The 22,433-nt window shown below is 61.5% G+C and overlaps 4 protein-coding genes across 8 annotated transcripts; 3 read left to right on the forward strand and 1 right to left on the reverse strand.

The window, feature by feature from the left end:
- The first annotated feature begins 140 nt into the window (after positions 1 to 140).
- TMC6 (transmembrane channel like 6) lies at positions 141 to 6,480 on the forward strand. Of its 3 annotated transcripts, XM_071451517.1 has the most exons (20): positions 141 to 276; positions 386 to 504; positions 806 to 937; positions 1,018 to 1,176; positions 1,290 to 1,395; positions 1,494 to 1,590; positions 1,678 to 1,932; positions 2,182 to 2,372; positions 2,452 to 2,590; positions 2,739 to 2,894; positions 3,082 to 3,257; positions 3,394 to 3,475; positions 3,796 to 3,893; positions 4,065 to 4,160; positions 4,307 to 4,382; positions 4,613 to 4,746; positions 5,104 to 5,280; positions 5,459 to 5,537; positions 5,663 to 5,741; positions 5,932 to 6,480. In XM_071451517.1, exons 1-19 carry the CDS (start codon positions 221 to 223, stop codon positions 5,732 to 5,734), a joined length of 2,400 nt encoding a protein of 799 aa, XP_071307618.1. In that variant the 5' UTR covers positions 141 to 220; the 3' UTR covers positions 5,735 to 5,741; positions 5,932 to 6,480. The 3 variants fall into 3 exon arrangements, with proteins under 3 accessions (XP_071307618.1, XP_071307617.1, XP_071307616.1); XM_071451516.1 differs by having other exon boundaries at positions 1,494 to 1,932; positions 5,824 to 6,480; XM_071451515.1 differs by having other exon boundaries at positions 187 to 276; positions 1,494 to 1,932.
- Positions 6,481 to 7,904: 1,424 nt separating this feature from the next.
- ARL16 (ARF like GTPase 16) lies at positions 7,905 to 9,217 on the reverse strand. The gene is made up of 5 exons (XM_071451525.1): positions 9,058 to 9,217; positions 8,860 to 8,914; positions 8,666 to 8,779; positions 8,378 to 8,493; positions 7,905 to 8,234 (listed from the first exon to the last, which is right to left on the reverse strand). The coding sequence occupies exons 1-5, from the start codon at positions 9,141 to 9,143 to the stop codon at positions 8,063 to 8,065; spliced, it is 543 nt and encodes a 180-aa protein (XP_071307626.1). The 5' UTR covers positions 9,144 to 9,217; the 3' UTR covers positions 7,905 to 8,062.
- Positions 9,164 to 18,264, forward strand: HGS (hepatocyte growth factor-regulated tyrosine kinase substrate). Of its 3 annotated transcripts, none has more exons than XM_071451519.1 (21): positions 9,164 to 9,320; positions 9,642 to 9,726; positions 10,071 to 10,146; positions 10,553 to 10,645; positions 12,393 to 12,516; positions 13,381 to 13,433; positions 13,883 to 13,951; positions 14,134 to 14,258; positions 14,487 to 14,565; positions 14,653 to 14,751; positions 14,959 to 15,054; positions 15,375 to 15,413; positions 15,497 to 15,640; positions 15,774 to 15,987; positions 16,167 to 16,339; positions 16,464 to 16,604; positions 16,681 to 16,852; positions 16,930 to 17,063; positions 17,316 to 17,432; positions 17,571 to 17,666; positions 17,757 to 18,264. In XM_071451519.1, the coding sequence occupies exons 1-21, from the start codon at positions 9,284 to 9,286 to the stop codon at positions 17,859 to 17,861; spliced, it is 2,271 nt and encodes a 756-aa protein (XP_071307620.1). In that variant the 5' UTR covers positions 9,164 to 9,283; the 3' UTR covers positions 17,862 to 18,264. The 3 variants fall into 3 exon arrangements, with proteins under 3 accessions (XP_071307620.1, XP_071307622.1, XP_071307619.1); XM_071451521.1 differs by having other exon boundaries at positions 15,777 to 15,987; XM_071451518.1 differs by having other exon boundaries at positions 14,487 to 14,751; positions 15,777 to 15,987.
- Positions 18,265 to 18,855: 591 nt separating this feature from the next.
- On the forward strand, positions 18,856 to 22,289 carry MRPL12 (mitochondrial ribosomal protein L12). Its single transcript, XM_071451523.1, has 4 exons — positions 18,856 to 19,164; positions 19,274 to 19,354; positions 19,443 to 19,574; positions 21,998 to 22,289. Exons 1-4 carry the CDS (start codon positions 18,895 to 18,897, stop codon positions 22,112 to 22,114), a joined length of 600 nt encoding a protein of 199 aa, XP_071307624.1. The 5' UTR covers positions 18,856 to 18,894; the 3' UTR covers positions 22,115 to 22,289.
- The last annotated feature ends 144 nt before the right edge of the window (positions 22,290 to 22,433 follow it).

The raw sequence follows: 22,433 nt of genomic DNA on the forward strand, positions 1-22,433 counted from the left end.
CTGAGGCCGGGCTGGAGCCGGGGTTAGTCCCAGCTTAGCCCCGCGGACTCCGCGCTCCGGCTGCCCCCGGCCCCGCACGCCGCGGCTCCGGCTCCGTCCCGCAGCGCCGGGCACGGGCAGCCGCGGAAACCGGGGGGCCGCGGAAACCGGGGGGCCGCGGTAAGCGGGGCTGCTCACCAGGGCAGGGCCCGGGCAGGAGGGACCCGCTCGGCCTCGCAGGATGTCCCAGCCGCCCTCCATCACCCTGCACGTCCCCGAGGGCTCCGAGAGCGATGGGTGAGTGTGACCTCCCCCGCTGCCCTGCCGTGCCCAGGTACGATGGGCTACGACCTCGCGTCCTGCAGGCGCCAGGTGTCCGTGCCACCGTGTGCCTGCGTTCCTTCAGCCAGGAGCCCAGTCCGGACAACGAGAGAGCCCTGCACACCTCATTCCACCAGCTCATCCTGGAGCAGAGCAGCTTGATCGAGGCAGGTCTGGAGCTGGAGATGCAGGAGAGGGCCAGAGGTAAAGCACTGCAGCCTCAGCCAGGGCAGGCTGGGGACAGTGTGTGTGCCCAGGGCTGTCCCTCTGCTTGGGCCAGCTGTGCCAAAATGCTGGGGCCAAAGCATTCACGGGAGCCTGCTGATGCCTTGGCCAGTGCAGAGCAGGGCAGTCCAGGGGAGATCGGATCTTGGGGACACAGAAAGCGTCCCTGCAGAAAGGGGTGCTCTGGGAGGAGCACACACCTAGCCTGTGTGCTGGAGCAGAGCAGCAGGGACACAGGGATGAGCAATGGTCTCTCTGCATCCTACCTTCCCCCTCCCAGAGTCCCCAGCCTACCTGGCTGTTCCAGAAGCCTGTGCCATGGCCTGGCCAGAGCCCAGGCAAGGTGAGGAGCACCCCAGCCACTCCTCTGCCTCCCTGCAGATCTTGGCCAGCATGCCCAGCCGCACCATTGGTAGGTGCCACCCACATCCCACCCTTCCCCAGCTCCCAGAGCCCCTTGGAGCTCTGCCCAAGCCCTGCTCTGGCCCACAGGACGCAGCCTCGGGGCCATCATCTCGCAGTACTGCAACCGCACGGCGCGGCTGCGGCGCCAGAGCAGCCGCCCGCCCCTGCAGCAGCTCTGCCGTGCAGCACGGCCCAGCCTGCGCCACTACGACCTGGAGACCGACCCCAGCAGGGCCACGCTGCAAGGTGAGGGTGCCCCAGACCGTGAAAGGCAGGGCTGGCCACTGTCCCTGCGCTGGGCAGGGACAGGCAGGCCGAGACCCGGCGGGCCGTGTCCCACTGAGCCCCTTGTGCCCCAGAGAAGCGGCACCTGCTGGTGAAGGAGCTGCTGAGCCTCTCGCCCAGCCAGTGCAGCCACATGCTGCTCACCATGCCCCTCGGCCTGGCGGAGAAACGCATCCTCCGGTAGGACCCCTTCCATCAGCGCCAGCTGGGCAGGGCTCCCCCAGCTGGAGCTGTCCCGGGACCTGTGGGACCCCCTGACCCCCCTCTCTCCTGGGCAGGCGGCAGCTGAGCGGGCAGAGGGGCCCAGTGAGGCAGCGCACCCATGGCTGGGCCCCCTCCTCACCCTGTGCTCGGTCCAGGGTCTGCGTCGGCCTCGTAAGTCAGAGGCACGGATCTGCACAGAGGCTGGGAGGGCTCAGTGCAGGCTCCAACCCCACTGCTCTCCCATGTTCCTCTCCCCAGGGCTGCCGAGGTCTCTGGTACAGGCTCCTGTCCCTGCTCCGCGCTGCGCAGCCCGGGCACTATGCCCTGAAGCAGATTGGTGGCCGCTTTGGCTCCAGTGTCCTGTCCTACTTTCTCTTCCTCAAGACACTCCTTATGTTGAACTTCTTTTCATTCTTCATCCTCCTGGCCTTCGTGGTGGTCCTGCAGGCCGTGTACCCTGCTGCGTCAGTGAGCCCCCAGCCCTTCACTGGCCTGGAGCTGCTCACAGGAGCGGTAAGCATGGCCCAGGCACCCCCAGGCCGTGCCAAGCCTGGCGGGCAGCCCCACTTTCCCACTGTAATGATACCCCAGTTCCTGCCTTTGCCCAGCCTGGGCCCCAGGATAAGCAGCGCTGTGGGTGCACAGGGTGGTGCTGCCCCAGCCCAAGGCTCTGTGTCTGAGGCTGGCACACAGTGCCAGGCTAGGCAGGAAGCTGCGAGCACTGCCGAGGTCACCGTGGGCCCCTCGTGTGCTTTCCCCCAGGGCTGCTTCACTCACTCGCTGCTGTACTATGGCTACTACAGCAACACCACCCTGAACGACCCCTGCACCTCCAGTCCTGAGGGCAGTGTGTGCCCCCTCCCAGCCCCCCTGCTCCCCTACAACCTGCCGCTGGCCTACCTGTTCAGTGTTGGGGTCTCCTTCCTTGTCACCTGCATCCTGCTGGTGTACAGGTGGGTCAGGGGCACCTGTGGCACTGAAGCCTTCCCCTTCAGCCAGGCCCCATCCCTGATGCCCTTCACCTCGCTGCAGTGTGTCCCGCTCTTTTCGGGAGAGCGTGAAGAGCTCCACAGGGGACTTGGCCATCAAGGTCTTCTGTGCCTGGGACTTCAAGGTGATCCAGAGGCGCTCGGTGAAGCTGCAGTGCGAGAACATCTGCACCCAGCTGAAGGTGGAGGAGCAAAGCACCCCCCACCCCAGCCTTGCTGTGCTTTTGTGCTTTGTCCATCGCTCCTCTGGGTCCTGCTGTGCTGCAGTGGGACAAAGCCCTGCTCCAGACCCAAGGTGGGTTTGGCAGCTCTGCTGCTGCTCTCTTGCAGGAGCTGCTGGCGGAGCGCCGCTCCCGCTCCCGCTCCCAGAGCCGGTGCCAGCGCCTGGGGCACGGCCTGGTGGTGCTGCTGGCCTGGCTGCTGGCCCTGGGCTGGGTGTCGGGCTGCGTGCTGGCTGTGCACTACCTCTTGGAGCGCATGCACACGGTGAGTGCCACCTCTCACCCCGGGATCCCCTGCCCTGGGCTTGGAGGGACAGGGCTGGGCTACTGGGCAGAGAGGCAGGGACAGCCCCGTTGCAGCTCTGCCCCTGGCCTGGGCATCTGCTGCTCTCCCCAAGGACACCACAGCTGGCTGCCAACAGCTGTGCACTCAGCCAGTACCTGCTCACCAGGTTCAGCAGGAGCAGCAAGCACAGGGCAGTGGCAGATGGCAGCAAGAAGCCATTCTGCTGGTCCTGCCCCTTGTGGTGTCCTTCCTCAATGCCTTGATGCCCCACCTGTTCAACTTGCTGGCGATGTGGGAGAAGCAGGACTCCCCAGTGACACAGGTCTCCGTGGCCATCTTCAGGTGGGCTGGCTGGGCTGTGGTGGAGGGAGCGTTCTGCACCTGAGGCAGGCAAGGAGGCTTTGGGGCCAGGCACCCCATCTGTGGGGCTTGGCCCCTCCATCCCCCGGGCTCAGGGACTTCTGGCACTGCTCCCCAGGAACCTCATCCTGAAGACAGTGATTCTCAGCCTGCTGTGCTACCACTGGCTCAGCCGGAGCGTCATCTGCTCAACAGAGGAGGTGAGCACCACTGCCTCAGGGCCAGGGAGGGCTGGGCTGAGCATGGGGTTATGCAAGGAGCTGGTGGCATCTTCCCTATCAGATATCAGGAAGAAATTCTTCCCTGTGAGGGTGGTGAGGCTCTGGCATAGGTTCCCAGAGAAGCTGTGGGTGCCCCATGCCAGGAACTGTAAAAGGCCTGGTTGGACAGGACTCAGAGCAATCTGGTCTAGTGGAAGGGTGTCTCTGCCCATGGTGGGGTGGGGAGAGAAATGAGCTTTAGGGATCCTCCCAACCCAAACCAGTCTGTGATTCTGTGCCATGCTTGATTGTCTCCCCAGTGCTGGGAGACGTGTGTGGGGCAGGAGCTGTATCGCTTCACGGTGATGGATTTCATATTCACCCTGCTGGACACGCTCTTTGGGGAGCTGATCTGGAGGTGACGTACCCCAAGACATGTCCCCCCCCGTGTGCCATCCCTGTGTGGCCCCAGCTCTCTGGTGCACCTGCTGGTGGCCCCACCTCTCTGGTGGCTCTGCTGCCATCAGAGGCGGAAGGTGGGGTGTGAAGTGCCCCCAGGCAGTGTGGGGCAGAGTTCATTTCCACCCAGGCTGATTCTGGAGAAGAGGCTGAAGACAAAGCAGAGGCCAGAGTTTGACATCGCCCGAAATGTGCTGGAGCTGATCTATGGGCAGACCCTGATCTGGTGAGATGTTTCTGCCTGGTGTGACTCCTTCCTCTGCTGGCAAATGCCTTGTGGTCCCCAGGAGCCCTGTGGGTGCTGTGGCTGTGCCCAGCACTGTGTCCCCTGGGGCTCAGACCCAGGCAAGCTCATCTTTCCCCTGCTCCCAGGCTGGGTGTTCTCTTCGCTCCACTCCTGCCAGCTGTGCAGATGCTGAAGCTGCTGCTGTTGTTCTATATCAAAAAGGTGTGATTCCCCCACCCCTGAAACTCCCCGTGGGGTGGAACTGGGGTGGCACTGTGCCCTGTCAGCCTGTGCTGCAGCAGTGGTGCCACACGGAGCAGCCTTGTCCCCGTGGGGCTGAGCACAGCCCCTGGGAACAGCACGGCCCCGAGCTCACTGTGCTGGCTCCCCGTGGGCAGCAGGGAGGGGACAGCAGGGACTGGCAGCCACGGGACACTGCTCCCTCCCCACAGACCAGCCTGCTGCGGAACTGCCAGTCCCCCAGCAAGCCCTGGCAGGCCTCACGCATGAGCACCGTGTTCATCACTCTGCTGTGCTTCCCCTCCTTCTTGGGTGCAGCTGCCTTCCTCTCCTACACCATCTGGTCGTGAGTACCCACCAGGCCACGGCTCAGGGCACAGGGCCCCGGCTGCCTGGGGGAGGAGGGGCTGGGGAGAGCATGGCCCCTGTCCCTGGCATCCCCAGCTGCAGGCTGTGAGGGGCTGCCCCAGGCAGGGGAGGTGCCTCCCTCCCTGCTGCTGGCCCTGCTCACATCCTGCAGCTGCTCCTGGTGCAGGGGGCAGGGATGAGGACTCCCTTGTCCAGCCCTGGGGCTGCTGGGGACAGTGGGGCTGGGTCCCTGGAGGGCTGGACCCCTGAGACAGGCAGTGCCCTGCTCTGGGGCCAGCAGTTGCTTTAACACAGTTACAGTTGCTCTGAATGCCCTGTTGGTGTGTTTGCTCAGGGTGCAGCCATCAGAAACCTGCGGTCCCTTCCGGGGGCTGGAAACCATCTACGAGTCAGGGAAGAGGTGGGTGCTAGTGCTGGAGAAGTCCAACCCCAACATCACCTGGTTTGCCTGGGTCTACCAGCACCTGTTGGAAAACACATGCCTCCTGTTCTTCCTGTCTGTGGCCCTGATGTGAGTATGGACCCGAGCCCAAAGCCCAGGCTCTCCCTTTGAGGGTCCTGCTGTCACAGCCCTGAGCGGGCTGGGAGCCAAGGTGTCACTCCAGAGCCCTGTGCCCCATCCCAGTGCCAGGAGCAGTGTCCCTCATCTTCCTGCCTGATGCCACCATCCCACCCTGCTGTCATTACAGAGCTGTGATCTACTTCAACATCCAGGTGGTGAGAGGCCGCCAGAGGGTCATCTGCCTGCTCCAGGAGCAGATTGCCAATGTGAGCACTGCCCCTGCCCGTCCCCGCTGCTTCACAGCCTGCTGCAGCCCCAGGGCTGCCAGGGTGGGCTGTGGCCCCAGCAGGGCAGGCACTCAGCCCCCACAGTGCTGTCTCTGATGTTGCAGGAAGGGGAGGATAAGCTGTTTCTCATGCAGAAGCTGCGCTCCGTGTACGAGCAGAGAGGCAGGCGTTCCTGAGTGCCAGGTGAGGCCGGCGTGAGGGCAGTGGGGAGGGGCTGCCAGGCACCCAGAGCTCAGCTCACACACGCTCCTCTGCCTGTCCCAAGGGATGCACGGTCCTTGGTGTTACTGAGGCCCAGGGACAGGAAACAGGATGGAGGCAGGTCTGGGATAAGGACCCAGGATCTTAGGGACTCTGTCCTCTTGGTGTGAAGCTCCACAGGAAGGAATGGGATGGAACAGACTCTGCTTGCATCTGGGACTGAATCTGTGCATCACAACACAGTGCTGGAAGCTGGGGGACCATGGAGTGCTGGGGAAGATCCTCCTCTTGCATGGCCAAGGACCCATTGGGAGTGCTGCATCCCAGGGATGCGGGTGCTCCTGCTGCCTGGAGCTGCTGGGATGCAGCAGGCACGGGACCCAGCCTGCCTACACACCCCAGGGCACAGCTCCATGCAGGACTGCCTCCCCTCATGATCCTGCTGCGTGGGGCTCACTACTTGCAGAGAACAGCCCTTCAGCTCTCCCTCCTGCCAGTGTGCCCTGGGCTGTTCTCAGAATCCTTTGGGGACCATGGAGCCTTCTCCACAACCACCTTCACCTGCCTAGGGGCAGCAGGCACGGAGCCAGCTCCAGCCCAGTGCCTGGCTCACCCCTGGCACTGCCTGGTGGGATGGATTTGGAGGAATCACCGACCGTGCTGCTGAGTGCTGGGCTGGGCAGGGCCTCTGAGGGCCCAATTAAAGTGCTGCTGTGCAGGAGTGCTCGGGCTGGTGTCTGGACGTGTTGGGCTGGAAGCAGGCAGGGTTGGTGTCAGTGCTGTTGGTGGTGGTGACTCAGCAGCAGTGTCAGGCTGTGCTCGGGCTCTTTGCACAGCCTGCTTTCCCTTGGGAAAGCACTCCACACTGCTGGAGCTGGGGGCACTGCCGCCCCCTTGCCACTCCCCATCACGGTGCAGCAGCTGCAGCCCCCGGCCCCAGGAGCCACTCCCTGACACGTGGTGCTGTTGGCAGGCCCTGGGATGGAGCTGCCCCGGTGCCACAGCGCTGACAGGCCCAGGGCAGGCTGTGCTGTGCCACGTGCCAGGCACGGGCAGCCACCAGTGCCCCTGCCCAGCTGGGCTGGGCCACCAGCGAGGGCACAGGGTGTTATCAGCATGGATAGACAGTGCTTAGTGGTGTGGGCACAGGGCAGGTCCTCTACACAGCCCCAGCTCTTCCTGGGTGCATCAGGAAAAGCATTGCTCACAATGATCCTGCCCCTCTGCTCAGCCTGGTGAGGCTGCAGCTGGAGTGCTGTGTCCAGCTCAGGGCTCCTCAGGACATGAGGGCCATGAACTCCTGGAGCAGGTCCAGCAGAGGCTCCAGAGACAATGAAGGGACTGAAGCACCTCTCTCACTGGGCCTGATCAGCCTTGAGGAGAGACAACTGACAGGGGACCTCATCTGTCAGCAGGGAGGTGTCAGGGGGTGGCCCAGGCTCTGCTCCACAGTGCCCAGCAATGGGACAAGAAGCAACAGGCAGAAAGTGATGCACAGGAAGTTCCACCTGAATATGATCTTGATGGGTCCCCTCCAATATTCTGTGATACTCTGTTAGAACTTCCCTGTGCCAGTGACAGCACACTGGGACGGATTGCCCAGAGAGGGTGCGGTGCCATCCTCACTGGAGGTAGTCCAGAACTGCCTGGATGCAATCCTGTGCCATGTCCTCTGGGATGACCCTGTTTGACCAGATGAGCCAGCGTGGTCCCTTCCAGTGTGACCCGCTCTGAAATTGCCTGGGCCCAGGTGAGTGCTGGAGAGCAGCTGTGGGCTGGCACTTGCTGCAGGTTGTGAGACATGCCCACTGAAGCACCCCCATCACTGGCCTTGCCCTAGCCCCTGACACCCACCAGGTCACCCAGTCCTTCCCCAGGGTCCCCCCACTGTGCCTGGGCTGGCATGAGGCTCACATGGCCAGAGCTGCTGGCAGGAGCTCCCCGTGCACTCAGTCCTAAACCCAGGGCCCTTACCCACCCCTGCCGTGCTTAGCTCAGCCCAGCTGCGGCTGCAGCCCCCAACCCCGCTGCAGGAACCCCTCCTGTGCCCGGAGCTGCCAGCACAGTCTGGCCTCTGCTGCTTCTGCCTGTCCCTTCTCTAAAAGCCCAGGATTTCCCCCTGAGCACAAGGCAGCCACCAGCCTGGACAGTGTGGTGGGAGTTTTACTGTGAAGTCTCACAGGGATCCAGTCCATCAACAGCCCAAGGCGCTGTCCTGGGCTCTTGCTCCCAGCCCCAGGCAGGGCAGCTGCTCCTTGGCCATTTCCCTGTGTGACAGGAGTGTCCTGGGCTGCAGGCTGGGGTCAGCAGGGCTCTCGGAGGGCGCTCCGGAGCCACTGCAGCACCTCGGCCAGCCCGGTGCCGTCGCGGGCGCTGGTCTCCAGCATGGTGATGGGCTGCGTGGCACAGGACACCATGTCCTGCATGCGGAACAGTGACTTCATCTCCACCAGCGACATGTAGCACGGCAGGTCACTGCAGTGGGGACACGGGAGCTGCAGCATCAGCCAAGCACGAGGCTCCCGTGCCCGGGCCAGCCCCGGCTCGGGGCTCTCCAGCCCGGGAAGAGCAGCAGAGCACAGCCCTGCTCCCGGCACCCCCGGTGGCCTCCGCCTCACATCTTGTTGAAGAGCACCAGGACGGGCACGGAGGCGAGCGGCGCTGCGGAGAGGACGGAGAGCAGCTGGATGCAGGACGAGGAGAGCTGGGTGGGGTTGGAGGCGTCCACCACGAACTGCAGGGAATAGGGAAAGCAGGGAGCGGGTGTGCCGGGAGCAACCCGGGCCGGGCTGGGCCAGAGCAGGGCACGGGGGAGGGAGATCCCACCACGGGGCGAAGCCGGGGCACCGACCCACAAGCCCGTCTCCCCGGGAACACCCGGGCACCGCGGCCCCGGTGCTGCTCACCAGGAGAGCGCTGCACTCGCTGTAGTAGCTGGGCCAGATGGGGCCCATGCAGCCGCCCAGCTCCCGCACGGTGACTCTCCGCGGCAGCCGCAGGTCCGTCAGGTTGGTGCCCACCTGCGGGACGGGCACCGGTACCGACACCGCGGGCTGCGGCCGTGCCCCGCGCCCGCCCGGGCCCGCCGGGCCGCACCTACCGTGGGCAGCGTGGCCGGGGGCTCGCCCAGCTCCGCGGGCTCCTCGGCGCTCAGCTGTGCCTCGCGTTAAGGACACGGCGGCTCCGGGAACGGCCCGGGGTGCGCTCCGCCCGGCCCCGCCAGCCCAGCCCAGCCCAGCCCAGCCCAGCCCGGCCCGGCCCGTCCCTGCCGGCTCCCCGGTGCCCCGTGCCCAGGATATGGCGCAGCCGCCGCACCAGGAGGCTCTTGCCGCCGCCGGCCGCCCCCAGCAGCAGGAAGGTGGGCGGGGAACGGCCCGCGGCCATGGCGGAGCCGCCCCGCGGACCGGTCCCGCCCCGGCGGAAGCGGCCCCGCCCCGGCGGAAGCCGGAAGCGGAAGGGCCGCGGCGGGGCGGGGACCGGACCGGGCCGGAGCGAGCGGACCGGACCGGCGGCGGGCGGACACCATGGGGCGCGGCGGCGGCACCTTCGAGCGGCTCCTCGGTACCGGCGCGGCTCCCTCGGCGGCGGGACGGGACGGGACGGGAGGCGGGTCGGGGTCCGCAGCGCTCGGGCCCGGGAGCGGGCGTGCCCAGGGCACGGCCGGGCCGGGCCGGGTGGCGGTGCCGCAGCCCGGTGCCGCCCGGGAGGTCACCGAGCGCCCGGGGTGTCTGAAGCGGGAGGGTCGGTGCTGTCCGGGAGCCATCGGGGTTTGTTTATCCCGAGCCTCGGGGCAGCGCCACGCCCGCAGCCTCCCGGCAGCGGCGGAGCGGAGCCGCGGGCAGCAGCGCGGCTCACGGCGGCACCGGGTTTTGTTCACTGCAGATAAGGCCACGAGCCAGCTCCTGCTGGAGACAGACTGGGAATCCATCCTGCAGATCTGCGACATGATCCGCCAGGGAGACACGCAGTAAGTGCTGCGGGCACGGCTCTGCCGGCTGCGCGGGGAAGGACAGACACCCTGCGAGGGTCTCGGACCTGTAACACACATCTCATCGTACCCTTCCATGAGAGCGTCAGAGGGGCTGTACAGCACACCCTGATGTGCTTCCCAGAGCCTGGCAGCTGCAGATTACCCCTGGCCTGAAATCCTTAAGGAAACTCAAGCTTGAATGTGCTTATTCCTTGCCAGTTTCACTCAGTGAATCACACACCCCTGAGCTAGCTGTGCCCTCTGTGTCACGGTGGGGACTGGTGGGCTGTCAGCAGCAGGTGGGATCTCCCTGAGAACATGTCCTCTCTTCCCCTGCCCAGGGCGAAATATGCCGTCAACGCCATCAAGAAGAAGGTGAATGACAAGAATCCCCACGTGGCCCTGTACGCGCTGGAGGTAACAGCACCTGGCTGGGAGCAAGCAGGGGCTTCCCACTACTGCCTTCAGGCTGCACAGCTCCCTGCAGCCCAGCGTGGAGCCAGCCTCTTCCCGGCTCTGGCACTGAGGCTTTGGGGTGATCAGGCCAGGACCTTCATGCTTTAGCTCTGTCTTGGCTTTAGAAAAGGCAGAGCTGAGGCTTAGGCTGCTCCCCCTGGGATTGGTTCCACAGAGCAGAAGGCCCCCAGCTCCTCAGGGAGGTGAAGGGCAGCTGGCTCCCAGTGCAGGGAGTGGATTGGCATGGCCCCAGCACAGCTCACTGCTCAAGTACTACCCCCTGTTCAGCCTGCAGTGTGTGCTGGGACTCCCACAAGTTGCAGGGGAGGCAGGAAGCTGTGGGCTGATGTTGTCTTGGCCCTTGCAGGTCATGGAGTCAGTGGTTAAAAACTGTGGCCAAACAGTCCATGATGAGGTGGCCAATAAACAGACCATGGAGGAGCTGAAGGAAATACTCAAGGTAAATAGATTTATTTTACTGTCAACTTCTTTCCTATGGAAAAGCAGCAGCAACAGGAAGAAATGTATGTGTCCTCTCTTGTGTCTTCTTTGGGTAAGGAGCAGAAGGGAAACTGGAAATGCACTTCAGAAAAGAGCAAGTTATCGTGTGGTGTAAAAGGGTGAGTGTAGGCAGTGAAGGATGGCTTCTGGGAAGAGGAGATGTGGTGGGAGCAGAGGTTTGCCTGCGCTGTGAAATGGCAGGAATGTACTGTGGGGGCCTGGGCCATTCCATGGTAAATGCTCCTGGATGCAACACTTGGGTTGGGGCAGAGAGGAACACAGATGATGGCCTGGCACCTGTGCCAAGGACCTGGGCAGTGGGAAGGTGAATTCCCTCTCATGGAACAGTGTGAGACATATAGGCAGGTAAAGCAACAAAGGAAAAACCATCTGGAGCTGCCTGTGTGTCACGGCCATGTCACTGGAGTTGTTCGGGAGTGCTGCAGGATGTGACCATGGCTGCTGGCACTGACAAGTTGTTGTTACAAGCTGTCACCAGTCTGATGCCTGCTGGAGCTTCATGTGTCCTTGGACTGGGGAATTCCTTTAGTGAAGTGGAAATGAGAACTCCTTTCTCGAGCTCCCAGCTCAGAACAGCAATGCCCAGGCAAGAGCTCATTAGCATTGTACTTCTGTCTTCCACCAGAAATAAACAAACAGGTGACCCAGATCCTTGGAGGACGAGCTCTGTGAGTCCTGTGTCACCTTCCTGTTAGGGCTGACTCAGTCTCCCTGCAGGATCTCCTCCTGAGGCAGGGACACTGGCATAGCATGACAGCCAGGTGTGGTAGCACAGCCGCTCCAAGGGCTGAGGAGATCGGATCAGATCCAGGGATTTTGTGGTTCTCTCAGTCCTTGCCTGTCTCAGGAGTTTCACAACTGCCCCATTCTCCTCCTGCACTTGGAGCTTTGTTGCTTGTGAACACCCGATTCTGGTAAAACAGTCCAAGTTCTGATGAGGTTCAGGGCTGTGACATGTATGGAACGCAGGATTTTGCCAAATGTTCTAGAAGTTGGAGCTCCAGGAATTGTCAGTAAGTGATGCTGTGTGGGCCGAGGTCTTGGCTGAAATCAGAGCTTGACAGTGCTGCTGTGCTTCCTGGGGATTTCTGGAAGAGCCAGTCATGTGGATGTGATCACTTGGGCAGCTGATGACACGGCGGCCCGGAGGCTGGCTGAGGTCAGAACAGGCTTGCCAACTTTTCTCCAGTTCCCTGAAGTGTGATGCAGTTGCCCTGCCTCCAAAGGGCAGCTGTCCCAGCTGTCCTCACTTTGTCACATCCTGAGATGGCTTTGAGTTCTCCTGGAGCGGAGGTGCAGGCACCCGCAGCGCTGTCAGGGGCAGGCAGGGTGGGCTGTGCTGTCCTGGGCAGCTGGGGCTCCCGCAGAGTTCTGAGTGTGGGATGGTGGCTCTGGTGAGGGAGTGCTGGGCACTTGCTCCGAGCATCAAGGCCACAGCTCTGTTCAGTCTGTGCTGCACAAGGACATTGTGTTCTTTGTGCTGGAGGGGCAGGGGGGCAGCTGAAGGGGCTGTTTGTGCTGTGCATTGTGCTTGCTGCAGGTTTCTGACAGCTCTTACCTCTCCTGAGGACTACAAAGTCTCTCTTCCCTGAGTGGTATTTCTGGCTTCTCTTGAGGGGGTTCACGCCATCCTTTGGGTTTCAGGGGTATTTTCTCATGGTTTTTCCTCCTCCCTTCCTGTGCAGAGGCAAGTGGAGACAAGTGTCCGCAGTAAGATCCTGTACCTCATCCAGGCCTGGGCTCACGCCTTCCGCAACGAGCCCAAGTACAAGGTGGTGCAGGACACCTATCAGATCATGAAGGTTGAAGGTGAGGACTGTGGCTACAGGTGAGGGGACACCTGGTCAAGAAGCTCTGCCCTGCAGGAGCCTTGGCAGTTCAGTGCCTGGTGTAAGCAAAATCTGGACTTGCAGCACAGAGCTCTTCCTTGGTTCCCAGTACCCAGTGAACCCTTCCGGGTGACCAAACCCTGCTGCAGACATGGCATAGGACCAGGGCAGCCTTGCTCTAGGCCTCCAGCCCAGCCTTCAGGGCTGGCAGGGGGACCTGAAAAGCAGAAGCTGCAATTGTTCTTGGGGAGACTGGCAGCAAGTCGTCGTGTCCTCTGGGAGGGATTTGCTGTGGGGCAGTTCCTTCCTCACAGGCTTTTGTTCCTGCTCCCAGCATGGGTCCATGGTGTCACTTGCTGACACAGTGTTGGTGTGGTTTTCTGCCCAGGACAGCAGTGTCCACTTCTGGGGCAGGGACACGCTGCTGCCTCTGCTTCCTTCTGTGCACCAGAAACTCTGCAGGCAGTGGCACAAGCTGGGAGGGTCAGTCCAGCATCCTGAGCTGGTGTTGCCAAGCTCTGGCCCTTGAAGGACTGAAACTCACAGCCCTGCCTGCCCATCCAGTGGGCTTTTTATGCCCCTCAGTTCAAAGTACTGAGAAATAATAAGCCTTATCCAGAGGCCTGTGATGTCCCTTATGGGTGTGCAAAGGAAACAGTTGGGGGTTGTCCTCAGACCGTGGCTGAGGGGAGCTGCTCCTGGTGTGTCAGAGGGAGGTGCTGATGAAGACAGGAGGTGGTGCTAGCTGGCACCTGTAGCACGAGCTTGCAGGGTTGTGGCCTCCCTGTGCCAGAGGATTCCTCTCACAACGGGGCTCCCTTTTCTCTCCATTCTCCTCCTGCAGGGCACGTCTTCCCGGAGTTCAAGGAGAGCGATGCCATGTTTGCTGCAGAGAGGGTGAGCTCTGTGATGGGGGGAGCAGCTGCGGGACAGACATCCCATCCCTTTCCCGTCCCCTTCTGCAAACCTGCAGGTCTCACATTCCTCCGTTTTGTGCGGATTGGAGACCTTGCTGGGAGAACTGGCCAGGACAGGGACTCAGACCCATCATTCCTCCTGCTCACTGGCCTTGCAGCAGCTTGGCAGGCTGGACGTGGCAGCAGGGCATTGCTGAAGTGATTGCTGTGCAGACAGTTTCCTAGTATATCTTGTACTGACTGGGAAAACATCACAGTCTCTAAGGAACACAGAAGGAGATAACTGGGGATTAATATTTCCTGTTGAGCTGCAGATGCCCCCAGTCTCCCCCATGGGACATGAGAGAGCCCTGTTGCCATCAGAGCTCCTGAAAGGGCCAGAGCTGATACACTCCTCCCTCCTTACTCCATTTCCCTTGGCCCCTACAGGCTCCAGACTGGGTGGATGCAGAGGAGTGTCACAGGTGCCGAGTGCAGTTTGGCGTTGTGACGCGCAAGGTGGGTGCTGCTCCTGGGCTCCCTGCTCTGCACAGCCCTTGGGGCTTGCAGGACTCCCTGCAGGACTTGCTGTGTGAAGTGTGCTGGGGACAGAGCATGTTTCCTGGCTGAGTGTCTGAGTGATGTTGGCTAAAGGAGAAGGAATGTCTTGCCACCACACTCACGTCTTCTGCCCTTCACAGCACCACTGCCGGGCCTGCGGGCAGATCTTCTGTGGAAAATGCTCCTCCAAGTATTCCACCATCCCCAAGTTTGGGATTGAGAAGGAAGTGAGAGTCTGTGAGCCCTGCTATGAGCATCTCAACAAGTCAGTACCCTTTGTGGTGGGTTTCTTTGCCTGAGCCAGCTGGGACATTGAGGGGGAAGCGTGGTGTGGAACTAGCTCCCTGCAGAGCACAACGGGGGCTTCCCAGGCTGTGCAAGTTGGGCTGGGCCCTCTTCCTGGGAGTGGGGTTTGCTGCTGGAACATGGTGCAGAGCTAGGCTCTGGTGCAGAGAAGGGAGCTTTCAGTCCATACTATCACTTGTCACTACAGGAAAACTGAGGGTAAAGCTGCTTCCACCTCTGAACTGCCCCCTGAGTACCTGACCAGCCCCCTCTCTCAGCAGTCCCAGGTGAGCAGCTGCCCCAGAGGTGATCTGGTGATCCTGACCTGTTTGTTGATCCCATTACTGACCACCTCCCTACCTTTCCACTTCCAGCTGCCTCCAAAGCGTGATGAGACAGCTCTGCAAGAGGAAGAGGAGCTCCAGCTGGCTATTGCCTTGTCTCAGTCAGAGGCTGAGGAGAAGGAGAGAATGGTTTGTTGGCTGCTGGGGTCCGGGAGGGGTTGTTGCTCTTCAAGCCAGCTGTGCTGGGCCATAACAGATCTCTGGACATGTCCTGGTGTGAGCAAGGCTCAAAGCCTGTGGAGTGAGAGGGTGAAAGCAGTGCCAGGCACAGGCTGTGTTGTGGTTGGTTTGAAGAAGCCTGGGCTCTCTCTGAGTTGGCAATTTTCTCTTTTGCAGAGGCAGAAAACAACGTACTCCATGTACCCCAAGGCTGAGCCCACTCCTGTCACGTCCTCGGCTCCCCCAGTCAGCACACTCTACTCCCCACCCGTGGTACGTCCAGGGCAGCTCCTGCACGTGAAGTGGCTGCACATGGGCCCCTTCCTGAGCCCAAGTCTGCCCTGATTGTGTCCAGTTTAATCCCCATACTGAGGGAAAATATTTGCCCCGTTCAACCCCTTGCTTGTTCACTGTTTTGAGCAAGGAGGTGTGTTCTAAGCCAGGACTTAGGTGCCTCCACTGCCTCCCAGCTTGTGTTCCCTTTGAGGCTCAGCACTGGTGGTCCTACGTGGCCAGCTCTGAGCTGAACATCTGTGTAGGACCTGGGGATCTCTGGTTTTGCTGAACTGCCTTTCTCATTTGTCTCGTTCCAGAATTCCTCTGCTCCCTTGGCTGAGGACATTGACCCAGAGGTAAGGACCCTGGCCCTGCTAGTCTGCAGCACAGGCTTGCTCCTGCGAGGCAGTGATGCTCATCTTCCTTCTCTTCCTGGCAGCTGGCTCGGTACCTGAACCGCAACTACTGGGAGAAGAAGCAGGAGGAGGTTCGCAAGAGCCCCACACCGTCAGCACCCCTGTCCCTGACAGAGCCAGCTGTGCAGCCTGGGGAAGCCCACCCTGCCCCTCTTGGGGTGGTTGAGGTAAGGGGGGGCCTGGGCCTGCGTCTGGCAGCCACCGAGGGGCAAGAAGCACCCGACTCTTGGGCTCTGCTGGCTCTTGGCACTGGGAGGTCACAGCTGACTGGCTGCCCCATCCTTCCTTCCTTCCTTCCAGCAGCAGTACCAGAACGGTGAGTCCGAGGAGAACCACGAGCAGTTCCTGAAGGCACTGCAGAACGCGGTCACCACGTTCGTCAACCGCATGAAGAGCAACCACATGCGAGGCCGCAGCATCACCAACGACTCTGCCGTGTTGTCCCTCTTCCAGTCCATCAACAACATGCACCCGCAGCTGCTGGAGCTGCTCAACCAGCTGGACGAGCGCAGGCGTGCGTGGGAGCTGGGGGAGCTGCGGGCCTGGGCGTGGGTGGGCGGCAGCCGGGGCTTCCCCACTGTCAGGGCTCAGCACTCCCGTGGCACAGTCTCACTGGAGAGAGGCTGCTGTGCAGGGCAGGGGCAGTTCAGGTGCTCCGTCCCCTGTTCCTGAGGCTGTCCCTTCCCTCCCCAGTGTACTATGAGGGCCTGCAGGACAAGCTGGCCCAGATCCGGGACGCGCGCGGGGCCCTGAATGCGCTGCGGGAGGAGCACCAGGAGAAGCTGCGCCGTGCAGCGGAGGAGGCAGAGCGGCAGCGCCAGATCCAGCTGGCACAGAAGCTGGAGATCATGAGGCAGAAGAAGCAGGTGAGGCAGGGAAGCACGACCGGGGTATTGCAGGGCAGCCCAGGGTGGGCAGGGATGGCTGCCCTGGTGGCAGGGGTGTGTGGTGTGGTGTGGTGGCTCCCAGCCACCCAGCCCTGTTCCACAGGAGTACCTGGAGATGCAGCGTCAGCTGGCCATCCAGAGGCTGCAGGAGCAGGAGAAGGAGAGGCAGCTGCGCCTGGAGCAGCAGAAGCAGACCATCCAGATGAGAGCCCAGATGCCAGCTTTCTCACTGCCTTATGCTCAGGTACAGCTGCCGGGCTAGGCTCCCCCTGCCAGGTTCCAGGGACTGCGGCTTTAACTGGCTTTCCTTCTCCCACCAGCTCCAGGCCATGCCCGCAGCCAGTGGGGTGATCTACCAGCCCTCTGGGCCCACCAGCTTCCCTGGCACGTTCAGCCCAGCTGGCTCCGTGGAGGGCTCTCCCATGCACAGCGTGTACATGAACCAGGCTGCACAAGGGGGAACTGGGCCCTACGCTGCCATGCCCAGCACTGGTATGTCAGGCAGCTCAGCCTCTGGGGGTAGGGGAGAGCCCAAGGCGGTTGCTCCATCCTCTGCTCTCTCCACCCAGATCCCAGCATGGTGAATGCCTACATGTACCAGGCGGGTGCCAGCAGCGGGCAGGGGCCTCAGCAGGGGCCGGCGGTGCCCACCACCACCCCTGCATATTCATCCTACCAGCCCACACCCACACAGGGCTACCAGGCAAGTGAGGCAGTGCAGCCTGCAGCCAGCTGGGTCAGGGGCTGGGGGGTTCTGTGGGGCTGGGCAACGTACCCAAACTCAGCAATGAGATCTCTGAGCAGGAGGGAGGATGGGCTGGTTGGTTCCAGATCTCCAGATCTGCTACTCTTGCTGTGGAAGTGGGCTGGAGTTACTTCCAGTTCTGGGCTCAAGGGCCTTGTTGGGAGAAGTGAGCCATTGTTTGTGCCACCTCTCACCAGCCTCTCCCCACAGACTGCAGCCTCACAGTCGCAGAGCATCCCAGCCATCTCCCAGGCACCCCAGTCGGGCACCATGGGCTACATGGGCAGCCAGTCTGTCTCCATGGGCTACCAGCCCTACAGCATGCAGGTGAGCGCTCCGTGCTTGGGCATGGCATGGCTGGGCTCCAGCCCATGGACCCATCCTGGGGGGGGGATCACCCACCACTGCCCTGTGGGTGCTGCATGGACCCGAGCCCCTCTGACAGCCACCCCCTCGTTCCCATAGGGTCTTATGTCTGCCCTGCCAGGCCAGGACACAGCTCTGAGCAGCCTGCCAGCCCAGCAGTCCTACCTGCCCGGGCAGCAGCCCCTCTACCAACAGGTGAGTGCCACCAGCCTGGGCGGTCAGGACCCTGTGGGGCACGTGTGCTAAGGAAGGCACCCACTAACGAAGGTGTTTCCTCTGCTGCAGGTGGCCCCAGCTGGGGGGCCCCCCCAGCAGCAGCCCCCAGCAGCACCTGCCCCCGGGCAGCAGCCCCCGGGCAGTGGGGAGGCCCAGCTCATCTCGTTTGACTGACGGCGGCCACAGGGCTCCGGTGTAACACTACTCTTCATCCGAAATCACTCTGTACTTCGACTACTTGCGCTGCCCCCGGCCCCGTGTCCCAGGGGCGGTGGGGCCCGAGGCTCCTGCTGCCAGCTTTGGGGACCAAGGGGCAGGGGGGCAGCAGCCCCGGCTCACCCACCCGCCCCCGGCAGCGGTGGCCCCGGGGCCGGGCGGGAGCTCGGCCTGCCCTGTCCTTGTCCCGGGGCTGTGGCACGGCCCCAGGGGCGCAGCCTCCAGCCCTGCCCCGTCCCCGCCGCACCCTGCTCCCCGCAGCGCCCTCAGGGCCCGGGCCCCGCGCTGGCCCGGCCTGTCCCGTCCCGCCCGTCCCGGCGGAGACCGAGCGCTACCGGTGACAATAAAGTGTTGGAACGAACCGCGGCTCCTGTGCTGGGCATCCCCCCGTGAACGAACGGGGCAGTGTTCGCCAAGGGCTGGCAGCAGCTCCGGGGGCAGCAGCTCCGGGGGAGCTCCGTCAGCACTGAGAGACCCGCAGCACTGGCCAGCTGCAGCTCAAATTGAGCTCTGGCCACTGAAATTTCCTCCCTACAGTGTCTAGAATGTATCTGTGCTGTAGATGCGTAGTCCTAAATTATTAAGCTTTATGGAGCATTAGAATGTGTTACTGCAATTAATGAAAGTCAAAAAGGTAAAATGACAATGCTTTCAGACTTATTTTTGTTTATTTTAATTTGCATTAATTATGCTTCAATTTTACCGTTAACCATGCTGTTCAGTGTAGAAATATAACCAATTCTCCTTCCAAACATTCCAGAGAGGAAGAAATTTCTGTTCCTTCAGACATGGCATTTTTTCTATCCCGTTTAGAAATGATAAATAGTAATGGATTTTTCACGGTGGCTGTCGCTTTCCCATCGGCCCGCTTTGGCCTACATGTCCCATGGCGCACCGCTGCGCTCGCCCTGTGTCGCTATTGGCTGGGAGCGGCGCGCGGGTCCCGCCGGGAGCGCGGGCGGGGCGGAGCGCTCGGTGTCCTCGGGCCGCCATGCTGCCCGCCGCGCTGCCCGCCGCCCGCCGGGCGCTGCTCCCGCTGCCGCCGCTGCTCCCTCTGCCGCTCCGGCCGCTGCCGCCGCGCCGCGGGGCCCCCGCCGGGCTGCGGGCGCTCGGCACCGGCCCCGCGCGGCGCTCGGAGGCGCTGGCCGGGGCGCCGCTGGACACGGCCGCCAAGGAATACTCGCCCAAGGTGCGGCAGCTGGTGCGGGACATCGCGGGGCTGACGCTGCTCGAGGTGGCCGATCTCAACGCGTTGCTCAAGGTGGGTGCGGGGCCCGGCCCGGCTCGGCCCGGCCTGACCCGGCTCGGCCCGGTCCGGCCGCGTGCGCCGCCTGACCGGCCGCTGGTGCCGCCGCTCTCTCTTCCCGCAGGAGACGCTGAAGATCCCGGACGTGGGGGTGATGCCCGCGGCCGCCGCCGCCTCCCTGCTGCCCGCCCAGGCGGCTCCGCAGGTACCGGGAGGGGCGGGAGCGGGGCCGCGGGGCGGGCTCGGCCGGTGGGCTTGGCCGCGGGGCTTCACCGCACTCCGGCTGCTTCCAGGAGGAGGAGGTGGTCCCACTCAAGAAGGAGAAAACTCATTTCACCGTCCGGCTGACGGAGCTGAAGGCCGCTGACAAGGTGAAGCTGATCAAGGAGGTGAAGAACTTCGTGCCCGGAGTGAACCTGGTGCAGGTGAGGAGGTGCTGCCCCGGGCTCTGGGGTTTTGCCCCCAGGTCCAGCAGCCTCGGCTCTCTGCTCGAAGGGGAGCCTGGATGTGTGCATTCAGAAGCACAGCCTGCCTGTGTGCTCTCAGTGCAGGGAGACGTGGGGAGCAGCTTTTGGTTGCGCCTTCATCTGGCGTTTTCCGTTGTCAGAAGCAGGGGGATGAAGGAGGAGGCTCAGAGCAAAGGACTCAGAGATGTCTGTGCCAGCCTCAACTTCTCCAAACCTGAGAGCTGCCGTGCATGAGCTTTTCTGCAGAGCTCAGGAATGGCCAGCATCCCTTGCTACAGCTGGGTTTGGCTTGCCTTTCCCAAAGTCAGTGTATTTCTGAAGTTAAATGAGCCTCTGTAACTCACACATCTTGCAGTCCAGGCTTCCAGCTCTTTTCAGGGCCCTTCATTTTATAGGTGGTGCTGCTTCTTTCCTTGGAGGAGTTGGGCCTCAGCCCTGGGCAGTGTCTGAGCTCAGGCCCTTGACCTTGGATGTGGGCTCAGCATGTTGGGTGATGAAGCTGCTACTGCTGAAGCATGCAATGTGCTGCACATCTCCAGGGTGGTGCTTTCATATCTTGGGGTCAATAGTAGCACTTCCCAGTATTCCAGCTGCAGCATTGAGTATTGCAATGTCTGCTCCTGCTGTAGCCCAGGAGAGCAGAAGTGTTTGCAGATAATCTTTTGACCCCCAATTCTTATTGCTGCATTGCAAGGCCAGCAGAGAGTCAGTGGCACAGGGACAAGTTTGGCTGTCTCATGGGGATAATTTCCTGACTGTCAGTGTGGTTCCTCTGGAAGTTGTTCATCTCTTATTGGTTCCAAGTAAACATGAAAATGCCAAACCCTGTAATGGACACAATCAGTAGATAATTAACTGGAGAGCTGATGCCCAGTGAGCTTGGCTTTGCATGTGGCACCTGCTGCATGAGCTAGTGAGGTGCTGGCAGTTATTGCAGCTAAACTCAAGTGTGGTGTACCCAGGCCCAGGACTTTGGTGAAGCACACACACAACACAAACAGCTGTGGAGGTTCTGCCTGCAGGGACTCTGTTCAAAGTGGAGCCAAATCCCTTTTATTGCAAATTTTGCTGCCATCCAGTCAAGGTGGTTTTTACAAGGTTTGCAGGTGGATCTGCCCATGGCTTGTAGGGCTGCTGGTGGTGTGGAGGGAAGCACATGCAGTGATTACCTTGGGCACTGCTGGGACCCAAACATCAGTCCTGTGGCAACAACTGCCTGATGAGATGGGTGTGTGACCAGCACACACGGGACCACAGCTGGCTGCACCCCAGAAAGCTCATTGGGAGCTGCCCAGCACATGCTCACCCTGTCACCACCAGCCCTGGGCTCTGGCCGCACTGGGAGCCTGCTGCCTCTGCCCCATTGCTGCTGCTGCTGCTGCACGGGTCCCACTTGGCTTGGGCTCTGCTCTTCTTCCCACTGAACACCAGGAACAGCTGCCTCTCTGGACCAGGGCTGCTTTAGAATGGAGTCACGCCTTCCTGAGCAGAGTTCAGAAATTAATAACCTGTGCTGTGTTGCCTGTGCTCATCACAGTGAGCCTGTGCAGGCTCCTGTCCAAATCCTGTCCTGGTGAGCAAAGGCATTCCTGCCCCACCAGCCCACTGCTCACACATCTGTGCCTTCCAACCCCAGCAAAAAAAGCATTTTTCTTCCACCACAGATACAGAGGCATTGAACCCATCAGGAATTAAAGGGACAAAGCCTTCCTGCCAGCACAGTGGCCAGTCCAGTGGGTGCTACACCCCTGCAGTGCTGTGGCAGAGAGCTGCTGTGTGTAAGAGCAGCAGGGGCTTGTCCCCCTGGGCTCACTTCCTTCTCTATAACAGCACTGCAGTAAATTCTTTAAATTAGCTCAACAGTTTTTCAGCTTGCCTTAAGCATTGCAGTGCTCCTTAGTACCAGTAGTTTTGCTTTAAAAGTCCCTGAAATGTCAAAATACCGTGTTGTCGAGTAGTCTGTGCTGGAGCTGTGTTTCAGCCAGTGCAGCTGTGTCCACTCCCTGCAGTGGCCTCCCCTCCTGCTGGCACAAGTATGTGAACCAAAACATGGCCATGAGCAGAGCCAGCCCGGCGGATGCTGCCCCAGCAGGGCACTGCAGGGGCTCTGCCTGCACCCACTCCTCTGCAGGCTGGCGTGCACGCCAGGAGCACCTGTGGAAGAATTTGAGGAAAGGTTTCCCAGCAGCTGTGTCATCACTAGCAGCCAGGGTTAGCTGCTTCTGGTGGGATGTGCCACAGTTCAAGTCCAAGTCTCAGGGTTTGTGCTGGTCAGCGAGTTTCCACGGTTCCTTAAGCAGAGGTCAGGATCATGGCTCTAAATCAAATAATCCAGTTAGTGAAAGCCTGTTTACAAGCCCTGTACTTTGTCCCTCTCACAGGCGAAGAAGCTGGTGGAGTCCCTTCCGCAGGAGATCAAGGCCAACGCCTCCAAGGAGGAAGCAGAGAAGATCAAAGCAGCACTGGAGGCAGCAGGAGGGACTGTTGTTCTGGAGTAGCCTCACCGTGGAGGGACTGGTGCTGCAGCTGCTGCCCGGGCCGGGCTCTGGACCTTTCCAAGTGCACAGTGGGAGCACTGTCCCAGAGAATGCTGTACGGTTGGGCAGAGCTGCTACTCCTGCCATCACCATGAACTCTACCTTATAAATACCCAAAAAAACCTGTACAATGGTTCATCTTTCTCAGGTGTCGATTATCCCCGTGCTCCCCATGTCATGGAATCAGAATGGTTTAGGGTGGAAGTGACCTTGAGAGATCATCTCATTCCAGCCCCCTGCTATGGGCAGGAACAGCTTCCACCAGGCGAGGTTGCTCCAA

This window comes from Agelaius tricolor, unplaced genomic scaffold, assembly GCF_023055355.1.
Source record: "Agelaius tricolor isolate 1412-34295 unplaced genomic scaffold, bAgeTri1.0.p SCAF_32, whole genome shotgun sequence".
Lineage (NCBI taxonomy): Eukaryota > Metazoa > Chordata > Aves > Passeriformes > Icteridae > Agelaius > Agelaius tricolor.

What these genes read in the sequence shown, in the direction of transcription:
- MRPL12 (XM_071451523.1), top strand. Translation starts at nt 18,895, where the DNA reads ATGCTGCCCGCCGCGCTGCCCGCCGCCCGCCGGGCGCTGCTCCCGCTG. An exon ending in CCGCCCAGGCGGCTCCGCAG is followed by an intron (nt 19,355 to 19,442) that starts GTACCGGGAGGG and finishes GGCTGCTTCCAG; the next exon opens with GAGGAGGAGGTGGTCCCACT. An exon ending in CCGGAGTGAACCTGGTGCAG is followed by an intron (nt 19,575 to 21,997) that starts GTGAGGAGGTGC and finishes TCCCTCTCACAG; the next exon opens with GCGAAGAAGCTGGTGGAGTC.
- TMC6 (XM_071451516.1), top strand. Translation starts at nt 221, where the DNA reads ATGTCCCAGCCGCCCTCCATCACCCTGCACGTCCCCGAGGGCTCCGAG. An exon ending in CATGCCCAGCCGCACCATTG is followed by an intron (nt 938 to 1,017) that starts GTAGGTGCCACC and finishes TCTGGCCCACAG; the next exon opens with GACGCAGCCTCGGGGCCATC. An exon ending in GCGGAGAAACGCATCCTCCG is followed by an intron (nt 1,396 to 1,493) that starts GTAGGACCCCTT and finishes TCTCCTGGGCAG; the next exon opens with GCGGCAGCTGAGCGGGCAGA.
- HGS (XM_071451518.1), top strand. Translation starts at nt 9,284, where the DNA reads ATGGGGCGCGGCGGCGGCACCTTCGAGCGGCTCCTCG. An exon ending in TGCTATGAGCATCTCAACAA is followed by an intron (nt 14,259 to 14,486) that starts GTCAGTACCCTT and finishes TTGTCACTACAG; the next exon opens with GAAAACTGAGGGTAAAGCTG. An exon ending in TCTCACTGCCTTATGCTCAG is followed by an intron (nt 16,605 to 16,680) that starts GTACAGCTGCCG and finishes TTCTCCCACCAG; the next exon opens with CTCCAGGCCATGCCCGCAGC.
- ARL16 (XM_071451525.1), bottom strand. Translation starts at nt 9,143, where the DNA reads ATGGCCGCGGGCCGTTCCCCGCCCACCTTCCTGCTGCTGGGGGCGGCC. An exon ending in CTGGTGCGGCGGCTGCGCCA is followed by an intron (nt 8,915 to 9,057) that starts TATCCTGGGCAC and finishes ACGCGAGGCACA; the next exon opens with GCTGAGCGCCGAGGAGCCCG. An exon ending in CCCCGGCCACGCTGCCCACG is followed by an intron (nt 8,780 to 8,859) that starts GTAGGTGCGGCC and finishes CCCGTCCCGCAG; the next exon opens with GTGGGCACCAACCTGACGGA.